This window comes from Syngnathus floridae, chromosome 21 (assembly GCF_059516105.1).
Source record: "Syngnathus floridae isolate MCC-2025c chromosome 21, RoL_Sflo_1.0, whole genome shotgun sequence".
Classification (NCBI taxonomy): Eukaryota; Metazoa; Chordata; class Actinopteri; order Syngnathiformes; family Syngnathidae; genus Syngnathus; species Syngnathus floridae.
Window position 1 is genome coordinate 6923770 of NC_142433.1, and position 17098 is coordinate 6940867.

At 46.5% G+C, this 17098-nt stretch overlaps 1 protein-coding gene across 2 annotated transcripts; it reads right to left on the reverse strand.

Annotated features, from left to right (window-relative positions):
• Positions 1-1220: 1220 nt before the first annotated feature.
• LOC148380354 (class I histocompatibility antigen, F10 alpha chain-like) lies at positions 1221-5727 on the reverse strand. 2 transcript variants are annotated; one of them, XM_088365585.1, is made up of 8 exons: positions 5561-5727; positions 4682-4945; positions 4261-4539; positions 3836-4144; positions 3637-3744; positions 3525-3542; positions 3254-3308; positions 1221-3155 (listed from the first exon to the last, which is right to left on the reverse strand). In XM_088365585.1, exons 1-7 carry the CDS (start codon positions 5622-5624, stop codon positions 3274-3276), a joined length of 1077 nt encoding a protein of 358 aa, XP_088221711.1. In that variant the 5' UTR covers positions 5625-5727; the 3' UTR covers positions 1221-3155; positions 3254-3273. The 2 variants fall into 2 exon arrangements, with proteins under 2 accessions (XP_088221711.1, XP_088221710.1); XM_088365584.1 differs by lacking the exon at positions 5561-5727 and having other exon boundaries at positions 4682-5033.
• Between the last annotated feature and the right edge of the window lie 11371 nt (positions 5728-17098).

Here is a 17098-nt window from a genome sequence, read left to right on the forward strand (position 1 = left end):
GGGGGGGATTCGTTGGTAGCGATGCGCTCACGTTAGCCGCTAACGGTGCTAACCACTCAGATCTCTCGCTGATCTCGAACAAAAAAAAAAACCCTTGCTCCTGGCTAGCTCGCCAAAATATTTTGTGGCTCCGAGTCACGACGAGGGGCAAGTTTTGGTTTTCAAGGATGTTTATATTCTTCTTCAACTTCTCTCCCATACAGAGCCGCCTTTTTCACATGTACATACATAACTTTCCTCTTTTCGAACACTGATCACGGTGGTGCCTTTTTGGGCCGTCGGAGAAATCATCGTTAACAAAAACAAAAAAAAAAATACATCCAACCTAGTTAAGAAATCACCAGAAAGATCACCGTGACAATCGTGAACACACAGAGCGATAATAAATAAATGGAAGATCACTCAAATATTGGTGATCCCGTTGATCTCACACCATGACCCCCGAAGTGGTTAAGGTTTGTCTGTTAATGCAGGATGCTTGGTCTCCATGTGCCGAAGCAGTTTTAAAGGCTTTATTGCCTCGTTAGCTAGCTTGTCGGGTCATATGCCGAGTGCGCTTGGCGCCCCAGAGTCACCTGTGGCGATAAATCCACATTTTAAGTACGACTCCAGAAAAGTTATTTTAAATGCAGCTTTCCTTTTCTTAGAAGTGGTAGCCTCTTCTTCTTTAGTCTCCTCATTGGGCTTTTTTCCCTTTCTGAAGAAGCTTTCCAAACTTCTCTGTTTCTTGCTCATTTTTGCTTTCCTCGCGGGCTCGACTTGGGTGACATGTCACATGACAGTGACGAGCGTCTTGTGTCAAGGGACACAGCGACTTTTTTTATTAATTTATATGTATATTTCAAAATAAATTTTTGCTCATTTTTGCGGGCTCGACTCGGAAAATATATCACGTGACCGGGACGAGCGTCTTGACCAGAATGAATTGATCGTCAATAAAAATAAAACAAATGTTTTGTTTTTTTCCCCCTGTGCGGCTTGGTGGCCTGGTACCAAGTGACCCACGGACCGGTGCCGGTCCATGGACCGAGGGTTGGGGACTCCTGGGTTAGCCTATTTGTGGCGGTACCCTTTATGTGTTCACCTAGCATACATTGGGGTGAAGCAACCAAATGTAGGGTCATATCTGGGAAAACAATGAAAGATGCCTCAACCTCACCGCATTGTGTATTTCTATACTACATATATATCTATTTCTGAAAAAGTAACATTAAAATAACAAGAGTTTAAATAGTGTTTTATTGACACATTTGATTGACATTCACTTGATTTCAACACTGACAAAAATTGACAACAGCTTTTTTCTTTCCGAGGGCAAAATTCCAAACGCAGCGGCAACATTTTTGCTTCACCTCCCATCGTCCTGCTGAACTTCTTTAGACAGCCAACCTCTTGAGCGTGACTCGACGGCGCCTCTGCTGGTCGCAGTCAAATAGCGCGCTCCGTTTTGCATTTCCACATTGGGCATTGATTGTTGAACATGTTCAGCCGCAGTTCAAATAAGGCCAGTCCAGAACCTCACCTTCTGAGAAATGTGTTAGTTGTTTATTATATATTATATATAATACCTTATTGGCCGGGATATAAGACGGCCCCGATTATAAGACGACCCCCTCTTTTTCAAGACTCAAGTTTGAAAAAATACTTTTTGAACACCAAATTTAATTTTTATACAGAAAACACTTACATCTGAAACAAATGATTATAACAGTATACTCGAAAGAAAAAGCATGTTATTTTGCCTCAACTGTCTGTCACATCTTAAATGTTCAGATATTAACATTTAAGTATGTTAACTAAAGTGCAATCACATTTGTAAATGAATGGCTTCTGGTTTTTGAAATGTAAACAAACCAATCTACTGTGATAAAACAACATTTCAATAACTCCATTAACCATTAAGGTGAACTCTAACTAACTGTAGTCTTGAAACAAATCTGAATAAGAAAAAACATTGCAATAAAGTAATGCAAACTGCTAACGCTATTGTTGGGGAGCCTGAGGACTGTATAGGGCACAGGTGTCAAACTCAAGGCCATGGGGCCAAATACGGTCCGCCACATCATTTTATGTGGCCCGCGAAGACAAATTGTGCAGCGAATTTGTGTGTCATTTCTAGAATTGCAAATTGTCTTCACTTTTAATAATATCAGTTTTTTTTAAATATTTGACCAGTTTTTACTCGTCTGATTTGAAAACGAGTTATTTGTCAGTTTCTTTTGTAGCGTTTACTCTATATGAAATGAGGTGCTCATACATTTATTTGGGTTGACAGTCATAATGGCCCTCCAAAAGAAGCTATGACTACAATGCGGCCCACGACAAAAATGAGTTTGACACCCCTGGTTGGCTCGGATGGTTATGCTCTTTTCGCCCCCGGGTGTCGGTCAGAACACAGGAGGGAAGACGTGGTTCAGTTTTGATTGCTTTACTGAATTATTGGCAAAAAATAATAATAAATAACCATAAATGAAATGCTCTCGGCAACACACCAAACATATGTCATCGATCAAGAAAATACATTTGCTGGCGACCGTTAGTCGCCGTGCCTCTGCGTAACGGCCACTCGTACGATGCGAGGCAAACTTAAAGGAGCGCACCGGAGCTGTCAATCGAACGGCGCGCACACGAAGCAAATTGCGATCGGAGAAATGGCACAACAGTAGACAGTAGTCACAATGAAATGTATGTTCTCACTTTGTGTCAAAGACGCACACAATGACAGCAACATACTCAGTCGATTATGAGCGCGCTGGAGCTGTCAATCGAACGGCGCGCACACGAAGCATACCGCAATAGGACAAACGGCACAACAGTGGACAGTAGTAACAATGAAATGTACTATGGACTCACTTTGAGTCAAAGACGCACACGATTACAGCAACATACTCAGTCGACACCAGCAACCTTTAACTTACCTCTACACACAAGTGAAAATGGGTATAATGTCTAGGCCCCGAATATAAGACGACCCCCACTTTTTCAGTTTTATTTCAATGCAAAAAAACCCTCGTCTTATATTCGGGCCAATACGGTACAATCAAACAAGAATGAAGCTTGTCGCTATCGTCGTTGAAACCATCCAAAAACTTAATTTAACCGGAACATAATTATTGTTGAAGAAAAAAACATCTGTGTTGAGATGAGAAAGTCCTCTGAAAGAATTCCAAAGAAAGAAGAGCAGAGCAAAATAGTCAACAAGAATCGAAATGTTCCCTAACCGACCACGTGTAGTCAGTATGAGCTAACTTACCAGGTGACTGTTGCTGCCTCTCACCTGGAAACAGGCTCAGAATCGGTGGAAACAGCTAAAAGCCAGAGAGGTTAAATTACATGAGACAACAATTTTGATGAAGAATGTCATTCCATTCCTTTCAATGGAAAGAAAGCATTTGCGAGCGTATCTCAGGGCACCAGTGTACGCAGCTGACATTTCCAGGCATTGACACTTTAGGTTTGAATCAAATCTTGACATGGCTGCCTTGTTATTGTGGCTCAAAGGAAGCAGGAAACGTTTTACTTACAAGCTTGAGAATATTCGGCTGAAATGAAAAAGAAGCAAGAAGAGATTAGGAATGGTCACAAACAATGTTCTCTTTCGATGTTCCTGACGGAGCAAACATTTGTGTCGCTCACCTTGTTTGCTTTTGAGACGCTTGGCAAGGACTGCTACCGCCACAGCCACCAGAGCGAGGACCACCAATGGGACGGCAATGGCCACCGCCTTCTTCCTGTCTTGCTCTTCTTCACACGGCAAAGCGCGAAGAGAGACACGTCAATGACCCGCGAGAGCTCACAGCCAATCGGACGTGTGTGAGCCGCGCCAAACGCTCACCCTGGATGCGCGCGTTGCTCAGGATGCTTCCGGCGTCCAGCTTGATGACGATGTCTTCCGAGACGCCGGCCAGCTGGAACACGCATTCGTACTCCCGCTCCGCGGCGGGCGTCACCTCCACTTTCAGGTCGACTGAGGTCTGGAAGGTTCCGTCGTGGTTGGGGAGGGTCTGCCCCATCTCCACGTCCTCGTGGATCTCCTCGCCGTTCTTCCTCCAAAAGAGGGACGATGTAATGGGGTAGAAACCCGTGGCGTGGCAGGTGACCGGAGAGGAAGGCGTCTTCTGCAGGAGAGACACCTTGGGAAGCTCTGCACGCAGGGGCAAAGATGGAGGGAAACGCGTGAGGAGGGCACAAAAGATGGAGAGAATGTGAAGGGAGGAAGGACAGTGCGTGGTTGAGAGAAGGTGTGAGAGGACAACGTACCGGTTCTCGTCAGGAAGTCCCTCCCGTTGCTCACATGCTTCTTCAAATAAGAAGTACACACCTCAGTGAAGAAATTCTTCCAGGATTCATTGAACCCCTCTAGTTGGTCCCACTTCAATTTGGTGATGAAAGCTTGTGGATGTGCTGCAATCCATGTCATCGTCTTCGCCTCAAATGATAGGAAGTGTTCTTCATCGTAACGGTGGTGCGCCCAACCATCAACCTCACCAGTCTCATCATCCCATTCACAGCCTTCAAACACCTGAATCATGTGAACACCTGAACGGATCGCACACAAGATTCAGTGACGATAATCAGAGAGAAGCCAGCAGCGACACGTCTGTTTATTAGTCGGGAAGAAAAAAAAGTGTACCAGCACATGAAATGAATTTTACGAGCGGACGCTTGGACGTAAACAAACCTCCAGTTTGGTTGAAGCGCTTTTTAGCGATTTCAATGTTGAAGTTCATGACCAGTACATTCCCAATACTGATCTCCGTCTGTGTCTTCCAGAAGTGCGGATCATCTTCTGTGATTTTGTTCACCCAGTCATGTTTCACTTTCGTTTCCCTGTGGTTGCTGTCAAACTGCTGAATCTGAACGCCGTCAACATACGCCACCTCCAAGTACTCTGGTAGCTTTGCAACTTGAGAGCTGGTCTTGAAATAATTGAGCGTGTGAAGGACTGAAAGACAAACACAAAAATGACACACATGTTCTTTCTTTGTTTTTACATTAAGCAATCGTATGCAGTTCATATTTTCAATGATTCTGTCTGCAGTTGGCACATTGCAGCACTTGGCATGTTGGAGTTCATGTTTATCCAAGTGCATTCTTTCGCTCAAACCTGTCAGTGAATTGACAATTGTTTGTTTTCTGCTGGTTGTTGATAAATACGTCAGATTCCAGTGGGATGCCCCTCATCAGCGATTTAAATCCACTCAAGAAAGGAATATAATTACATAACTTTTGCCATTCTCTTTCATTCATATTTAATATAATTACATAACGTTTGCCATTCTCTTTAATTTGTCAAAACAACTTTTCCAATAACGTAATTGATCATATATCTCAACTTTATTAACAAAACATTCCAAAAGTTATAATCAAAGCATTGTGTTCCCATCTAACTATGAGAAAACGAATGCTCAGTTGAAAGAATTTTCCGCCCATGAAATGGTGACCCAGCAGACATGCGAAGAAAATGTAACCAAACAAAATAATAATAAATGCGTCAGTTCAAAATCAAGAGCGTCAATCTTGAGGAAAATAAACCGAGTTGTAAGCAAAGTAAACTTACCAGGCGCCACGCAGTAAATTTGCACGGCCGCAACAAAGAATACAAGTAAATTCATTGCAAGCATCAAGTTGTCATTTGCGATTTTAGTCAAAAGGGGTATTTGGTCAAAGTTGCGACGAGTGACTCGTCCGACTGGCGGACGAGGAAGTACAGAAAACAGCAGACGCGCTGTGACTACTTCCCACTGAAGCCAATTGGAGTTCAGCCTGGCGATGACGTCACTCAGGGCTATGTACACAATAAAACGTGTGGTAAAATATCGCCTTCTCCTGCTGGTAGGGGTGCGCAACAACATCAGCTCGAGTTTGGCGTTCTCTGAAATCACGTGACCCATCTCGTTGGCCGTTATCATTGCACGTCAAGTCAAGTTTCTTAATCACAGAAAAAGCTCAAAGGGCTTCACATGACTCAAAAATGGACAATTATTCTTGTTGGCTTCAATCTCCATTTCTTTGAGACACAACACGACACCATGATGGTGTTTTGTATTCCCTCTCTTTTATGTTCTTGCACACACTCACACGCGCTTCTTGGCGCGCTCACTTACATTTTTTTTCCCTCCCCATTCAAATTTTCATTCAAACACAAACACATTTGGTATAATAACACCATCAAAACCAAAATAAGACATCCCCAATACCAAAAAACACAGAACAAACCAAGGCACACCCAAAAAAATTAGATAAACACACATTACAGGGCAACTCCATCTTATATACAAAGAACATAAGCCCGCAGAATATATCTTCCAAAGACAGCCTTTCAATAAATGAGGTCAGTTTTACAGCATTCTTTAACCAATTGTTGTAGGATTTCAGATCATTCTTCCAATGAAGAATGTTTTGTTTTGTTTTAAAGAAGCGACATTTGTGTATGTATTGTTTGGCCGACAAAATAATAATATATAATAATAATAAACCTCCATCACTGTCTGATTTGGATCGGCCTCCAAACAAGACAAGCACAGACTGCAACGGACAATCAGGACTGCAGAAAAGATAATTGGTATCAACCTCCCATCTATCCAAGACTTGTACCTGTCCAGGACCAGGAAATGTGCAAGGAACATCTCTACAGACCCTTCTCACCCAGGTTGCAGTCTGTTTGAACTACTCCCCTCCGGACGGCGTTATAGAGCTCTGTACGCCAAAACCAGCAGACATAGACAGCTTCTTCCCCCAGGCTGTCACTCTGATGAACTCACCACTCTTAGAGTCTCAGAGACATTGCTGTGCAATAACATCCTGCTCCCCACACCTTTTTTGAATTGTCTAGACTGTTTGTACTATGTGTCCTCTCTGCATCCATTGCAGCCTGGTCATCCTGGAAGAGGGACCCTCCCATCTGTGGTCTCTTCTCAAGGTTTCTCATTTCCCCTAGCTGGAGTTTTGAGTTTTTCCTTGCCCTCTTGGGAGTTTAAGATCAGGGGATGTTTGAGAATATTTGTCATTTTTCACATGTCCGGAGTGTTGTTAGTCACCTAAATGTTGAACAGAGGCTGTGATGTATTTAAGTCAAATTCCTTGTTTGGCACGCTCAAACATGGCGAATGAAAATGCTTGAATCTTGAATATTGTTAACAAAAAATCAAATTGATCATTATGAAAAAAGCCATATTTAACATCAGAGTCACGGATCGGATGGAGCAGGGCGACCAAATGCAGCTTGGACCAGGGTTTATTGGAGAAAACAAAAACAGACTCGGCAAATAATAAAATAAAATAACTACAGGACTAACTGACAGGGACGTGAAACAAAGGACGTGAAGACATTAAACGACAACAATACCCAAAAGACAGCAAGCCACCAACAACACACACACACACAACGATCCGACGGAGCGTAAGGGGCAGACAGGACTTATATACATGACAGGTAACAAGAGGCAGGTGAGAATAATCAAACTAATCATGGGCACACAGGAGGGGAGGGGCGAGTACACAGACAGAAACCATGACAACAGACACGTAGTGGAACGGCTGGGGACGAGACGTGACAGTAGGAAAAACAAAAAGCAACCATTTAGAACAAGCCCATTGTTGAAAGTCAAGCCAAAACCTTTGGACAAACTCACGCCAAATTAAAAGATGATCTTAAATTTCACCTTCATAAAAAAACACAGTTCCTTACATCCATTTTAAATTTCGTCTTCAAAAATTTCTTGGTTAGGTAAATATTATTGATCATTTTTAATTGAAGTTCCTTTGTTTTTGGTGGGACCGGAAATTTCAAATACAGTGGAGCCTCGGTTTTCGACCAAAATCCGTTCCAGAAGGTTGTTCGAGAGGTGAATTGCGAATCATGTTTTCCCATTACAAATAATGGGAAAAAATAATCCGTTCCAAACCCAAAAAACGCTTTTTTGAAGCATTTTTTTCATTATTTTACACCATAAACTGCACAAATAAGTGAGTAGGTAATGTATAAATAAATGATGTAAATAATAAACTGAATTAATAGAGTAGGCTAGGCTGGGGAATGTATTGCCGTATCTGCAGCAACTCGCTTGTGTGTTTCATTCTAATAGTAAAAGACATCTTTTTAATTTGTGAGGGGAAAAAAAGCACACCAAAACATTTTTTTATTTTTACCAATGAAAGACAACATTTCAAAGATCATGTGAAAGAAAACAGCAAAAACCTTTTCTTAATTTTAAAAAGTAAAGCACAGTCGCCCCTCTCGCAACATCACTTCCTTTCAGAGTGTCTTTGTTTTTCAGGATCGAGCTTATTGTCGATTTTGCCATGCAAAACTTCTGCGCCAACTCTGACACACGCACACCGGACTCATATTTTGCGATAAATTCTTTTTTAAATTCAACCGTTTTGCGCACTACTTTCCTCTTTTCGCCATGATCAGCTTTACTGCTCCCTCTTGCTTCCTTTGGAGGCATGATTAGAGTTGATGCAATCCTCAGAGTAACCAGAATGTAATAACGAACGGAGTCGGTTGGCATGGGTCCTCTCGGCTCATCTCGCGAGGTTCGACAATCAAAATTTCGTCCGATATCCGAATCAAAAAGATCTCGAATTTTTTGTTCGAATACCGATTTGTTCGAGAACTATGACGTTCTGTGGTAAATGGTTTTTGCTGCTTCGGTGGTCTCCAAAAAACACTCGGTGGTCGGTGGCTGTTTCCAGACAAATAAGCACTTCAGGGACCCACGGCTGATTGGGAAAAGATTTTATTCAACCGATGTCAGAGTGAAGTCTTTCCAAAAAGTTGAGTGGCCCCAAGGCATGGATGTAAAAAGCCCAAGAGAGAGAGCGAGCGAGAGCAAGCGAGCCCGCGCTAGAGCGAGCCCCCCCCCCTTTCTTCTGTCAGGCCCGTAGCTTTTATACCTGACAAGAAGCTGATGTCACGGCTTTGGGTAACAGCTGCAGTTTGAGTCCCAGTCTGCTTGTTTCCCCTAAAAGGTCATCCCTTCAGCTCTCCCTGGTCACGGACAACTGGCCCTTCTATCTTCTACTAAGTACCTATAAATTACTGAAACTAAAGCTTCTCTGTACAGCAAAAATACTATTGGACTGTAGGGACTGCGTCTGGCTTGAGAAGTTTCTTAGTTTTGAAGCCAAGAATCTCCATCATTGACCCCTGACAACATTCCGGAGTGAAATGAGCTCCACAAACGACAGCTAGAGAGTCTGGCGACGGGGTCTTAAAATTGGCTCATTTTGTTTGGACAAAACGAACCCATTGTCGTCGTATAGATTCCGTTGCAGGGAAACGATGTAAACTGTGGGTTTTGTGCGTATTGCTACAAAATTGGACAACACAAACCTTCACCATCGTGGAACAGACGTTTAAACACCAATTTGTATACAAAATTAAGCTTATATGTGAAGTATTGGAGACAAAACACCAGGAAATTGTATGGATCTTTGCGCTATCAATCGGTAAACAATGGGGGGAGTCCTATCATCTACGTCACGGTACCATGTGATCCAGAAGGGCACGGTTCATCACAGGGGCAGGAAAGATCGAGAAATACGCACAAATTGACTGCGTTTGGCTCACGAATGCAATTTTATTTACATTTCTATAATATTATTTGGATACAGGTGAATATAATCGAACATTCTGAGTGATTTTTAAAACCGTTACATACGCTTTAATGTTTTGTTTGCCCTGGTTACAAAGGCGTTGCTACACTAAAGGGAGGGGAGATTGTGGCTGTAGCAACGCTGATTAGCTAACGAATGTTATGTGGTGCGAGGCCACATGGCTTTGGCTGTTCCGTGATCCCAGCAGTTACGTTGCAGTCTATCCTGCTCCTCCTCAGCCAGTTGGCTGCTGGTTGGCTGACTCGTCCTTGATGAGATATCTCGAAGTGTGTTGAGTGCTGTTTTCCTGTGGAACAATGCTACTAGACTTTCTTGCTAAGTTTCACACAATGCTAATATTGAGTAAATATGGGCGAACTTATATGCAACTACTTCAACAGATATGTCTTTTCAGTAACACTTAAAGACCAACAGTCTTGTTGGATTTTGTCCACAATTTAGGGAGCGCGCTATCTGCGCCTCACGGCAAAAGCCATTGCCAATCACCTGTTATCCAATTTACTCACTGCGTGCTCGTTTGATTTCTTCAGATTTAGGAAAATGCCAACACACTGAAGCAGAAATTAGACTTACACAGGTTGGTTGAGTTCAATCACAATTCTTGTTCAGAAAGCTCTGTTTTCAGGAAAGTACAATACAGCGCTGGGCCCTTCAAGAGCAGAAAGTCTCCATTCAGAAAAGGCAATGTTCAAGGTTGTTTGATCAGCTCATATTCAGTAGCACATTGTGGGCCGAGATTGATGGGTGATGAGTCTTTGGGGTGGGGCAAGTTCGCCATGGGAGTGGGTGCTGGTTATGGGCGATTCGGTGTGTGTGGGGGCTGTTGTCTTTCGGCTTTGGCGATCATCTTTGGCCGAGTCCTTGGCTGGTTCCCTCTGGCACCTGCTGGTTTTATCTCCACGTGACCTTCCTGTGAACATTCTTCTCCAATCTTGGACATACACTGTCGTACCTCATTCTTTCAATTTTGTCATTTTGTATGAAATTATGTTAGCTTTTGGTTGTAACATCATTAATCTATTGCTGTTCCCTGACTATGTAAAGTTTGTCCTTTTGATACTTCATGTCTTTGCTTATTCTTAGTTTAATCATGCTTCCAACCGTATCTTTTCTTTGTTAGGCAAAATATTTCCCTCTGTGCAGAGCGTTCAGTAGTAATCAAAAACTGGCGTCTAGCATTAGTCAAAACATAAGATACAATCAAGTACTGAACGGTCAAGACGACTCTGGCCGTGTCCAGGATTGAGAGAAAAACATCAGGCATGCATTGTCATGCGGTCGCGTTTATTTTTTCGGTTTTTTGTCTCGTCAATTGTCGTAACTTTACTTCCGGTTTTATTTTGTCATCCCTTCCGTTTCAGTTCGTGTTTCCTTCCTCGGTGTTTGGTTGTCTTGTCTTCCCTGATCCCGATTGTGTGCACCTGCGTAATCGACACTAATTGTCATCACCTGTGCCCCCGCCCTTTTGTGTGTATTTAGTCCGTGTCTTCCCCTTGTCTTGTGCCAGTGTGTCTTGTCTTGCCCCGACCACCAGCGATCCCTTGATGTCCGAACTCTCTGTAAGAACCCTCCTTTTTGTCTCGCCACCGAGCGACGCTTTTGGTTGTGCCTTGGTCTCCATCGCCCTTTTGTCTCGCCCCAGTGCGACTCCTTTAGTTGGTGCTTTTTGCTACGTGTTTTCCCTCGTAAGAGGCGTTTTGATTTGTAGTTTTAGCCTTTTGACTCGCCTCAGTGCGACACCTTTTGTTTGTACTTTTTGCCACGTGTTTTCCCTCGCAAGAGGCGATTTGATTTGTACTTTTGCTCAGTGTGCTTGCTGGAATAAAACCCAGAAAGAAACGACTCTGCATCCGAGTCCTCCGTCTTGTCCCCTGCCTGACAGTACACACTGGCCAGTCATGGACTCGGCAGAGTCGGAGCACCTGTGCGCCGCAGTGCGTTCCCATGCCTCACAGCTCGCCCAGCACCAGAAGCAAGTGGGCGACTTGGGGAAAGAAATCCGAGGAATCGCTAAGTGCCAAGAAGAATTCAGAGGAGCGGTCGCCACCCAAGTAGCACAGCTGGGTCAGCAAATGCAGGACGTGCTCTCGCTTTTGAACGCGGGACCAGCAGCGACTTCCAGTACACCCGCTGCTTCCTCAGTTACTCCCCTTGCCATAGCTCCCATGACCGACGGTGCCAGACTGGCTCCTCCAGAGCGCTACTCCGGTGAACCCGGCCTTAGCCGGGCATTTATTACAGAATGCGGGATGCATTTTGAGAGGGCCCCAGCAGATTTCCCCACCGAGCGCTCCAAGGTGGCCTACATGGTTTCATACCTGACGGGAAGGGCCCGCACGTGGGCCACCGCGGAATGGGCCAGGGATTCCGTCTCCTGTCACTCTCTCCCCGCTTTCATCAAGGCCCTGCGAACGGTGTTCGATCCAATCTCCGCTGACCGAGAAAAGGCTCGCCAACTCTGTCAGATAGTCCAGGGACAAGACACCGTCGAGGACTACGCCATCCGGTTCCGCACGGTGGCCGCGGAGTGCGGTTGGAACGCGACGGCACTATATGACGTCTTCCTCCGGGGCCTCTCTGGGTCCATACAGGATCAGCTAATCCCCTTAGACCTTCCCACCGACCTCGACGCCCTCATCGCTCTGGCTATCCGCACTGGCAACCGGCTGCAAGAGTGGAGGAAGCACCGAAGCAGGACCACCCCCGCCTTCGTCCCAGTAGCCGGCCCTGACGTTCACCACTCCAGGCTGGACGGGGATCGGCAGCGCCAGGAGCCAGAACCGAGGCAGTTGGGCAGAGCTAAGTTGACCGAGGAGGAGAAGTTACGGCGACGCAGAGAGGGAAGATGCTACTACTGCGGTGAGCTCGGACACCTCCTTCTCTCCTGTCCAGTAAGGAGGCCCCTGAAGGTGAGCGCCTTCTCTGCGGCTCCGTCCCCGGAGCGCGTGCTTCCCAAAGGCAGGATTACACACATGGGAAGAGAAATAGAACTCGAAGTACTAATCGACTCAGGAGCAGATGAAAGCCTGATAGACTGGGCATTTGCTCGCCGGTGGGGGGTAAAGACTGAGCTGATAAACACCCCCGTGAAAGCTAAGGCACTCAATGGACAGGCACTTTTTGAAATAACTCACATAACAGAACCAGTCTCGTTGTCAATAGGTCCCCACCAGGAGAATATAAGGCTACATGTCGTGACCTCTCCAATGAACCCTCTCGTTCTCTGGTATCCATGGCTTCAACGCCACAACCCCGTCATAGACTGGGGATCAGGGGAAATAACGGGATGGGGTCCCGACTGTCATGATTCCTGTGTCAGGTCTAACCCGCGCGCTGTGCCTCCTGCTCGAGACGCGCAACCCCCCGACTTAACCGGGGTCCCTGCGTGTTACCACCCATGGGCCGAGGTATTCAGCAAGGCCAAGGCAACCTCCCTACCTCCCCACCGTCCGTATGATTGCGCCATTGAACTCCTGCCGGGTGCAACTATACCTAAGGGGAGGCTTTATTCTCTTTCGGGTCCTGAAAAGCAAGCCATGAACGAATATATAGACTCCTCCCTGCAAGCAGGACTGATTCGACCATCATCGTCGCCTGCGGGGGCGGGGTTCTTTTTCGTGGACAAAAAGGACGGCACCCTACGCCCCTGTATTGATTATAGTCCTCTCAACCAAATCACAATCAAGAACCGGTATCCACTCCCACTGATGTCGACCGTATTCGACCAACTACAGCAAGCCCGGGTGTTTACAAAGTTAGATTTGCGCAACGCATACCATCTAGTGCGCATCCGGGAAGGGGACGAATGGAAGACCGGGTTCAACACCCATCGAGGACACTTCGAATACTTGGTCATGCCATTTGGTCTCACCAATGCGCCCGCTGTGTTTCAGGCCATGATCAATGATGTTTTGAGAGACTGTTTGGACCGTTTTGTATATGTATATTTGGACGATATTTTGATTTATTCCCCAGATCTGAGGACCCATCAGATTCACGTCGAGACGGTGCTGCGACGTCTTCTTGCACACAAACTATACGTAAAGGCTGAGAAAAGTGAATTCCACAAGGACACCGTATCTTTTCTCGGCTTCATCGTGGCCCCGGGCAAGGTTGAGATGAACCCGGCGAAAGTCAGCGCGGTTAAGGAATGGCCTACCCCCGACTCACGCAGAGAGGTGCAGCAATTCCTGGGCTTTGCCAATTTCTATCGGCGGTTCATCAAGGGCTTCAGTGCCACGGCGGCTCCCTTGCACGCACTCACGTCCCCTAAGGTCCCCTTCCGCTGGTCTGCAGAGGCGGAGGCGGCCTTCCAGGAGCTAAAGAATCGTTTCAGCACCACTCCCATCCTCACGCTTCCTGATCCGTCGCTACAGTTTGTGGTGGAGGTGGACGCCTCCAATCAAGGAGTCGGGGCCATCCTATCACAGAGAGCCAAGAGCGACAACAAACTACACCCGTGCGCGTTCCTGTCTCGACGGCTGACACCCGCCGAACAAAACTATGATGTGGGGGATCGCGAACTGTTGGCAGTTAAACTAGCACTGGAAGAATGGAGACATTGGCTGGAGGGTGCTCAGCAGCCCTTTTTGGTTTGGACAGACCATAAAAATCTTGAATACATCAAGTCAGCGAAAAGATTGAATTCCCGCCAAGCCCGCTGGTCACTTTTTTTCAATCGCTTTAACTTTTCTCTATCTTACAGACCGGGATCCAAAAACACCAAGCCTGACGCCCTCTCCCGTGTTTACAACTCAGATCCAGAACTCAAGAAACCCGAATCCATCCTGCCTCCTCATTGCCTGGTGAGAGCCGTGACCTGGCCAATCGAAGGCCGGGTACAGCGGGCCAATGGAAACAAGCCACCCCCTAGTGGCTGCCCGGAAAACAGACTTTTTGTCCCAGATCAATTCCGATCCCAAGTCATCCATTGGGCTCACACCTCCAGACTCTCTTGTCATCCAGGTATACGCAGAACCCTGTTTGTCATTCAGCAGCGATTCTGGTGGCCCTCCATGAGGGCTGACATCAAGGAATACGTGGCAGCCTGTCCCGTCTGCGCCCGGAACAAGAACTCCCACGGCGCCCGTATGGGGTTGTTTCATCCCCTACCCATTCCTTCGCGTCCATGGGCGGAGATATCCATGGATTTCGTCACCGGACTTCCGGTCTCGCATGGGCGGACCACCATACTCACAGTAGTAGACAGATTCTCAAAGATGGCTCACTTTATCGCCTTGCCCAAACTCCCGTCCGCTAGACGAACAGCCGTAGTAATGATGGACCACATATTCCGGGTTCATGGGTTCCCGAAAGACATTGTCTCCGATAGGGGGCCCCAATTCGTATCCAGGTTTTGGAAGGAGTTTTGCAGGCTCATAGGGGCCACCGTGAGCCTCACGTCAGGTTATCATCCGGAGGCGAACGGGCAGACGGAACGGGTCAACCAGCAGTTGGAGACAAGCCTCCGCTGCCTGGTCTCCCAGAACCCCGCCTCATGGAGCAAGAACCTCTCCTGGGTGGAGTATGCCCACAACTCCCTGCCCACCACGGCCACAGGTATGTCCCCGTTCAAATGTGTGTACGGCTACCAGCCCCCAGTCTTCCCTGACAGTGAGCCGGAGGTGACGGTGACTTCGGCCCACGCCTTGGTGCGCCGCTGTCATCGCGTCTGGGCGGCGGCTCGGGCCACGCTGGTCCGACAGGGGGACCGGGTCAAGCGGATGGCGGACCGGAGGAGACGTCCGGCGCCCGTGTACCAGCGAGGGCAACGTGTCTGGCTGTCCGCCAAGGATCTTCCCCACCGGGGGGACTCCAGGAAACTGGCGCCTCGCTTCGTGGGGCCGTTCCCCATCGCCAAGGTCGTCCACCCGGCCGCGGTGCGTCTCCGCTTGCCCAGGTCCCTTGCAGTCCACCCCACCTTTCACGTCGGGAAGGTCAAGCCGGTGGTGGACAGTCCATTGGTGCCGGATCCTGCGCCGCCTCCGCCTCCGCGGACTGTGGGAGGTGGGACGGCCTACACCGTGAAACAACTATTGGATGTGCGCAGAAGAGGCCGGGGCTGGCAGTACCTGGTGGACTGGGAGGGTTATGGGCCGGAGGAGCGGCAATGGGTGCCGCCTAGTTATATTTTGGACCCAGGACTGTTTGATGACTTTTATGCGGCTCACCCTGGGGCTCCTGGGCCGTCTGGGATCCGGCCCTAGGGGGGGGGTTCTGTCATGCGGTCGCGTTTATTTTTTCGGTTTTTTGTCTCGTCAATTGTCGTAACTTTACTTCCGGTTTTATTTTGTCATCCCTTCCGTTTCAGTTCGTGTTTCCTTCCTCGGTGTTTGGTTGTCTTGTCTTCCCTGATCCCGATTGTGTGCACCTGCGTAATCGACACTAATTGTCATCACCTGTGCCCCCGCCCTTTTGTGTGTATTTAGTCCGTGTCTTCCCCTTGTCTTGTGCCAGTGTGTCTTGCCTTGCCCCGACCACCAGCGATCCCTTGATGTCCGAACTCTCTGTAAGAACCCTCCTTTTTGTCTCGCCACCGAGCGACGCTTTTGGTTGTGCCTTGGTCTCCATCGCCCTTTTGTCTCGCCTCAGTGCGACTCCTTTAGTTGGTGCTTTTTGCTACGTGTTTTCCCTCGTAAGAGGCGTTTTGATTTGTACTTTTAGCCTTTTGACTCGCCTCAGTGCGACACCTTTTGTTTGTACTTTTTGCCACGTGTTTTCCCTCGCAAGAGGCGATTTGATTTGTACTTTTGCTCAGTGTGCTTGCTGGAAAAAAACCCAGAAAGAAACGACTCTGCATCCGAGTCCTCCGTCTTGTCCCCTGCCTGACATGCATTACACAGTTCCTTAAGGGTCATTAAGCTATTTAGGCAATATATCAAAAGACATTTGTTATTTCAAAGTGCTCAGAAATATATCAGATCATAAAGTTATAAAAACCTTTCTCATTACCACTTATCAAAAATGTCTAGTTATGTCTTCTTTATTGATTTGGTGTGTAGGTATAATTATATGCTTAAAATGTTTTCTTTTATTGATTTAATATGTGAATATACTTGTCTGCTTATGTACTTTATTCAATGAAGTTTGAGCACATCTGTTTTTGTAGCTAGGCAGGACTTTTTGTATTTTGACCCCATTCCTTCAGTCTCAATCAACAACAATCCATGGATAAAAGCTGCAGAGTTGACTTAAAGGGAGAGAAGTTCTTATGAATTAAACCGAGAACTCGTGAGATAAGAAAGGAAGGGAGTTAAAGGAATTCTCTGGGGCTAGACAGAGAGCTTTGTTGAAGCAAAGGACTCCCAACTCGTAAATGATGAGGCCCTTGGTCAGGCCGACCATCTATTTATTCCAACACATAGTCCTCTAGAGAACCATTCAGAAATAAAAACAGATTTTCTATGAATCAAAATATACCTATTGTTCCATATTGGTATGTTGTAAGGTGTAAAATTATGTTTGAAAATAAGTC